A 7,123-nucleotide genomic window follows, 5' to 3' on the forward strand; every position below is an offset into this window, starting at 1 on the left:
TGAATCCTACATCGATACATCAGGCAGTGAGGTTGAAGACGAAGAAGTACCAAGTTCTGCTAAACGAAGGAAAGTTGATCAAGGTCCTTCGAATAAAATTGCTCGTGTTGTGCACATTCCACCAGCAGATGTTGATGCAGTCAGTGACGAAGAACTAATTGATGATAATGAGTTGATAACAGAAGTACCAGCTATGACCGATGTATGTGGAGAATTAGAAGTCGAGCATGAATCAGGTGTCGTAGATTTTGCATCTCCGCCACCATGTTCATCTGAAACACCTGACGCTGGACCATCTCTTTCTAAAAAAACTACAAAGCATACTGCAGAAAAGGATTTTGGTATACCTAAATGGAAAACAACCAAACGTGTTGATTTTGAATTCGGTCCGCCTGATGAAGCAGCTGTTCAACCACTGCAAAAAAAAAATCGTTGAATCTATGAGTAAATCTGAGTAAAGTTCATGATAATTTTTTTGGCTTACTTGATTTTTCTTTCAGGTGGAAAAACACCGTTTGAACTGTTTCTACAGTTTTTCGATGAAGAAATAATGGAAATGCTCGTCGTGAATACAAATATATATGCTCATCAGAATAATATCGTGACAGATATTACTAAACAGCAGATCTATCGTTTCATCGGAATTTTGATACTAAGTGGCTATCACAAAGTACCTCACGTTGAACATTATTGGAGTACACAGCAAACACTTGGTATACCTGTAGTTAAGCAAGCATTATCACGTTATAACTTCCAATTGATCAAAAGGATCTTCCATTTAATGGATAATAATGAAATTGATTCCACAGACAGATTTGCTAAAGTTCGTCCTCTTATCGATGCGTTGAACCGTAAATGTATGCAATTTGGCGTTTTTGAAACATTTTTGTCCATAGATGAACAAATGATACCGTATTTTGGTCGACATTCATGCAAGATGTTTATTCGTAACAAACCAATTCGATTTGGTTTTAAGTACTGGGCTCTTTGTTCGCACAGTGGTTATTTATATGCAGTAGCACCATATGGAGGATCCACTGTACCGTATGATAGAAATGTAGGTTTAGGAGCTGCTGTCGTACTATCATTGTTGGAAAATGTTCTAAATCCAGATAATTATGCAATTTATTTTGATAATTTTTTTTCGTCGTATTATTTGTTTTGTTTATTGAATGAAAAACATTTCAGAGCAACTGGAACTGTAAGAGCAAACCGTCTTATACGGTAGACAGATTGATGGGATTATTTGCATTAGCAGCATTTATTTGCTTTAACTCGTGAATAATCCTCTCACAAATGCGCATTGGCTCGATGGAAATGCACGAAATAAATGAGCATTTATACTGGATTTTCTAATTTGCATTTGGCAACGCTGTCCAAAATTGGCATATATTTTCTATTGTGAATGGTGACTGTGGTTGACAGCACGGAAATAATTAAAAGAGAATCCGAAAACAAGCATATCAGAAGTAAGTTATTTTAAAAAATTTATTAAAAACAAATGAAATATATTAAAAAAATGAATTATATCTAATTTCAGATGGCCAGCGACAAAAAACGCAGTACTTGGAGCACCAGCGACGAGAAAGTGCTATTGGATTTATGGGCGGAACGTGCGGATGACTTGCGACGGGCGAAGCGCAATCTGCATATATATGCGGATATATCGACACAGATGGCGTCAAAGTTTAGTGCAAAGGAGGTCCACATAAAAATAAGAAACATGACCCAAAGATATAGGTAAGTCATTTTCCATTTAACCATTCTGAACACTAATTGCAAATGTACGTAAAATTTCAGAGAAGAAAAGAAAAAGGTAGGACCATCTGGTGGGAGTCCCTCGCTGTGGAAACATTTTGACGCAGTCCACCAAATCATCGGTTTCAACGCTGCAAACAACGCTGAGATTTTAGAATCTTTTTCAATGGTAAAATTTCAGTTTCACACATAAATATATATGTACATATATTTTTGTAAAACTTTAAAAATACATAAAACTTCTTAAATTTAGGATATATTGACATCAGGACCGCAGCCGGTGCCATCACCATCAAGTTTAGCGTCCCCATCCCCAGTGCCTCAGTCGTATCCATACGCTGCTGCTGCACCGTCATCAACCGCAGCACATCCATCGCCACCAACCGCTGTACCTTCACCGTCACCATCGCCTCAAACTTCGTCACCGCTTTCGTCGCCGGTGGAGTTGTCCAGTTCTTCGCCACTTGACACTTCGACTGCAGCTTCCACATCCTCTAAAAGGAAAAGAAATTATATGGGTGAGGTGGTGCAATTAGCTAAAGAGCAAAACGAGCTGTTAAAAGTGGTCATAGACGACGGAAAAGTTTTAACAGCAGAATGCGTTAATGCTATTAAAGAGCAAAGTAGTGCGACAAAAGAATTTATTAGTTTAATGAAAAGCGTTTTGGAAAAAATGTAACTTAAAGTAGTATACAGTATCGGTCATATCTATAGCACGCCATTTCAAAGTGATATTGTGTGCCGCTTATGTTGATTTATTTATTTTTAAGAATTTTCAATTAAAATTTTGTTCATTCTCGGACAAACCCCATATATACCCAAGTTCAACAATTTGTAGAAAACTACAAAAAAGTGTAACAAATTTTCACCTAAATTTCAAACTTTTTTCTCGGTAGTGATAGAATTTTTTTGAGGACACAGTTTTTTAGCCCCTGCAATTTTAGTCTGATAATGTGCAAATTTCAAGTAGCTACGAATTACCGTTAATTTTTTAGAATTTTTTTTGTCGCATTGGCTTCCATATAATGAATAAACTCAATTTATTTGTATATGGAAGAAAACCGCAACATCCTTGGCGAAAAAAATTCTAAAAAATCAGCGGTAACTTTTAGCCACTTGAAACTTGCACATTATCAGACTAAAATTAATTGGGCTAAAAAACTGTGTATTCAGAAAAATTCAAACACTTCCGAGAAAAAAGTTTGATGTTGAGGATAGAATTTGTTGCACTTTTTTGTAGTTTTCTATAAGTTTTTAAACTTGGGTTTATATGGGTTCTGTTAGATAAAAAACCGTATTTTAATTGAAAATTCTTAAAAATAAATAAATAAACATAAGTGGCACACAATATCACTTTGAAATGGCGTGCTATAGATATGACCGATACTGTACATATGTATGTTTAAACACTCATGAACAAAAAAAAAATGGGTGTGCGGCATTTTGATAAATTTTGTTTGTATTTGGCTTTTGTTTATTTAATGTTTATTAACATTTTACAAAATTCTAGCGTATTATATAACAAAGAGCATATGTAAAATTCCACATTTCAAAGTTACGAATTCATAAAAACTGTTTTAGTAATATATTTAGACAAGTTTTTGGTATGCAGTTTTTTTAAACCATTAAATTCTAGTATATTAAGTGCATCTTTAAGTAGCTGAGGATTCGAGCTGATTTTTAATAAATCTTTCTGCTGACCATATAAGGAAAATGGTTTCGCATACTCTATATGCGTAGAACCGTCAGCAAAAAAAATTATTAAAAATCAATGCGAATTCTCAGCCGCTCTGAAGATACACTTAATACACTAAAATTTAATGATTTAGAAAACTGCATACCAAAAAATTTTCTAAATATTCTGCTAAAAAAGTTTTATAAATTTTTCTAGATTTTGTACAAGCTTTGAAGTGTGGAATTTTACTTATGTTGTTTATTGTATAAAACGCTAGAATTTTATAAAAAGTTAATAAACATTAAATAAAAAAATCCAAATACAACCAAAATTTATCAAAATGCCGCACACCCATTTTTTTGTTCATGAGTATACTTATATGTAAGTATGGCAAAGTTGGAGGTGATCTGCCTACTCAAAAAAGACAAAAAAAAGTAGAATAAAAATTGATTTAGTTTTGGTTTTAATCTAATTTTAGGCACATATATATGTATTTATGTAAGCAAAAGTGAATTGAAATAGAAAATAACTGAAAAGGAAATGAATTTAAATAAAAATAACTACTGCGAGCAGCAAAATAGAGTCTTTTTCCTTACGAAAACTCATAGCAATGGCATTCCTTATAGCCGCTGCTGTTAGGTCATTTTCACCAACTCTTGTTGTGTGATTAGGTTGATTCCTTGCTGATCCGTATTCTGCTGCATCCTGCATCCAGACGGAAGAAACTTCATCGTTCTCAAGTTTTAAAAAATTGTGTAAAATACAGCAGGTCTGTATTATAACGTTAACATTTTTAGGTGCTACTTGTAAGCCTCTCCCTATTTTTCGGAAACGAGCCTTCAGCTGGCCGAAAGCATTTTCGATCACACGCCGACATTTGGACAGGCGATAGTTAAAGAGTTTTTCAGCAGCTGGTTGGTTAGCTACATATGGATATGGTTTCATCATGTGGCGCGATAACCGAAAGGCCGAATCGCCCATAAGTAGCACAGGTATATTGAATCCGCCAATAAGCTCGCTATTTTGTACGAAAATGTCTGCGCTTTCATGAAATTGTTTTAATGAACTTTTTTCAAATATGTAAGAGTCATTATTTCTTCCAGTAGATCCAATGTTAATATACGTAAATTTTGACCTGTAAGTCCAAATAATTTAAAAATATACATATGCATGCGATACAGTGCAGCCATAAATTTACATACCTGTGATCACAGCTTGCCAATAAAACCACGGAATACCATCCTTTGTAATTGTGGTAATCTACGGCATCCTCCTTTCTTGGCTGCACTTCAATGTGACATCCATCTACAGCTCCAAAGCATTGCGGAAACCCTAGGACTGCGAAACCGTCTACGATTCTTTTGATTTCTTGTTGATTTGGGGGGTATGTATTAATGCAATCCGCAAAATTATCGCAAACTGAGTGGCAAAAATCCAGAACAATTTCACCAACAGTACTTCGGCCAACTCCAAATAAACTAGAAACGGTTCTATACTCTGCTGCAGAACCCAATGAGAAAAGTGCGATAGCCACCCTCTTTTCGAGTGGAATACAACGCCTCAGGTTGCTATCAATTTTCTCCATGTTTCGTACTTTTTCGCACACTTTTTGAAAAGCCCTCCTATCGAGACGAAAGTTTTCTCTGAATCTTGCGTCGTCCATTGCACGGACATCGTGCTCCCAAAATCTGCTACTGCGGTCCTTTAGGGATACAACTAATGGTTAAAATCTTTATAAAAGAACATTTTTACTTACGAATTTCCAGATCCGCCGTACGTCGGACTGGGCATTTGCAATCCTGGCTCGTAGGATCGCGTGACTGCTCAAAATAGAATTTATTTGCGCCCTATTATTTATTAATTTAAGTAATAGTAACTGAATTTTTTCACAAAATAAAACTTGATTTTTTACGAACAGAATAGCTGTCAATAACAAAATTTTTCTTCTATCCATTTTCACTTGGCGATTACAGAAAAAAAAATTCTTCAATATCAGCTGATTAAATGCACAAGGTTGCCGTCTGTCAGGGTGAAATTTCAATTTGCATTTGTGCTTCTTAATTCAAATTAATTTTGTTCATCTGTCTACCATATTAGAGGTGCAGAAAAAATACTTAAAACTGGGAAAGAACTCAAAAAGCACAAATACGACTATTGTTACGAGACAAACAATAAGTTATTCGTTACTCGCTGGCAAGATAATGCGGAAGTTACAGTCATTTCAAACTTCAAATCTGTCGATCCTGTAACTGTACCACAACGTTGGTCAAAAACTGAGAAAATAAAAGTTAGTGTGGAACAACCTGGACTTATGCATGACTACAATCAACATATGGGAGGTGTTAATTAATTAATTAATCCCAACGGCTTTTTACCCTCCATTCCCGCCCAACCGACACGAGGGGCGCAGTCCGCATGACGTACGGAACCTTTTTTTTTTTAGTTTTTTGGTGCCGAGTAGTGGAAACAGGAGTTTGTTAAGTGTCGAGATCTAAAACTATTCAGCTACAGAATCAAATTCATCAGCTGATTGGATATGCTAAAGATAGTATTTCAATTATTGAGAGTGGAAATAATAGTTTTCTTTATAGTAAAAATCGAGTCCGATACGTCAAACGTGCTGGAATGACAGTTAAAATCTTGACATAAACCACGGAATGATTCGTTTAGTTCAAAATTAGTTTTGCATGGCTTTAAAAATAGAGGTCGAAAGTGTCTTGACATTCGAGAAGGAACATTAAAATTTACCTCAGCCAGGAGGGCCGGGCTATTAATCAAGCCTGTCATTAATTTTACGATAAATATTATACCCAGCATTTCTCTACGACTTGCGAGTGTAGGCAAATTTATGAGCTTTAGACGACTTGTGTAAGGGGGGAGATTGTAATCTCAATCCCAGTTAAAATTACGCAATGCAAAAAGCAAGAATTGTTTTTGAATTGATTCAATCCTTTCTGAATGAACTTGGTAGCGGGGATTCCAAACAATAGATCCGTATTCTAGTATAGGTCTAACTAAACTGGTAAAAAGAGCTTTTGTAACATAAGGATCTTTGAACTCTTTTGACCATCGCCTCACAAATGCAAAAACGCCTTTGGCTTTATTGACTGTAACATTAATATGATGGTTGAAATTCAGTTTGGAATCCATTGTGATACCAAGATCGACAAAATTGGATACTTGCTCCAGATTATAATTTGATATTGAATAAACAGCTGGTTGAACAGCCCTCCGAGAGAAACACATAACTTTACATTTTTGAAGGTTTAGTGGCATATAGTTTGTATTACACCAACTAACCACGTTGTTCAGATCCGCTTGTAACAAAGACCTTTCTTCGATAGAGGACAATGTTTTAAAAAGTTTCACATCATCGGCATACATTAAAATTTTTGAATGTTTTATTATAGAAGAAATATCATTAATGAATATCAGGAACAGAATCGGACCAAGGTGGCTTCCCTGAGGAACTCCTGAAGAAACTTTAATGATGTTGGAAGAACAATTATTAACAATAACACTTTGTGTTCTATCAGAGAGGTAAGATGAGATCCATTGAAGAAGACTGGGCTGAAAGCCGATTAGGTCGAGTTTACGGATGAGTAACGAGTGACATACTTTGTCAAAAGCTTTACTGAAATCGGTGTAAATTACGTCGGTATGAGCATTTTCTCTAAAACCGTTTGAGAC

General features: G+C 35.4%; 2 protein-coding genes across 2 annotated transcripts; one reads left to right on the forward strand and one right to left on the reverse strand.

Annotated features, from left to right (window-relative positions):
• The first annotated feature begins 1,222 nt into the window (after positions 1–1,222).
• LOC118733837 (mediator of RNA polymerase II transcription subunit 15-like) lies at positions 1,223–2,493 on the forward strand. Its single transcript, XM_036463421.1, has 4 exons — positions 1,223–1,469; positions 1,541–1,740; positions 1,801–1,927; positions 2,012–2,493. Exons 2-4 carry the CDS (start codon positions 1,541–1,543, stop codon positions 2,435–2,437), a joined length of 753 nt encoding a protein of 250 aa, XP_036319314.1. The 5' UTR covers positions 1,223–1,469; the 3' UTR covers positions 2,438–2,493.
• Positions 2,494–4,175: 1,682 nt separating this feature from the next.
• LOC118733836 (putative nuclease HARBI1) lies at positions 4,176–5,530 on the reverse strand (the record flags this gene model as incomplete). Its single annotated transcript, XM_036463420.1, is given in 3 exon segments — positions 4,176–4,568; positions 4,636–5,135; positions 5,190–5,530. Coding segments are annotated over 3 exon segments (1,091 nt in total), but the record flags the coding sequence as incomplete, so codon positions are not given.
• Between the last annotated feature and the right edge of the window lie 1,593 nt (positions 5,531–7,123).

Source organism: Rhagoletis pomonella, unplaced genomic scaffold (genome assembly GCF_013731165.1).
Source record: "Rhagoletis pomonella isolate Grant_MI unplaced genomic scaffold, Rhpom_1.0 Rhpom_scaffold_00002, whole genome shotgun sequence".
In the NCBI taxonomy this organism is placed as follows: domain Eukaryota; kingdom Metazoa; phylum Arthropoda; class Insecta; order Diptera; family Tephritidae; genus Rhagoletis; species Rhagoletis pomonella.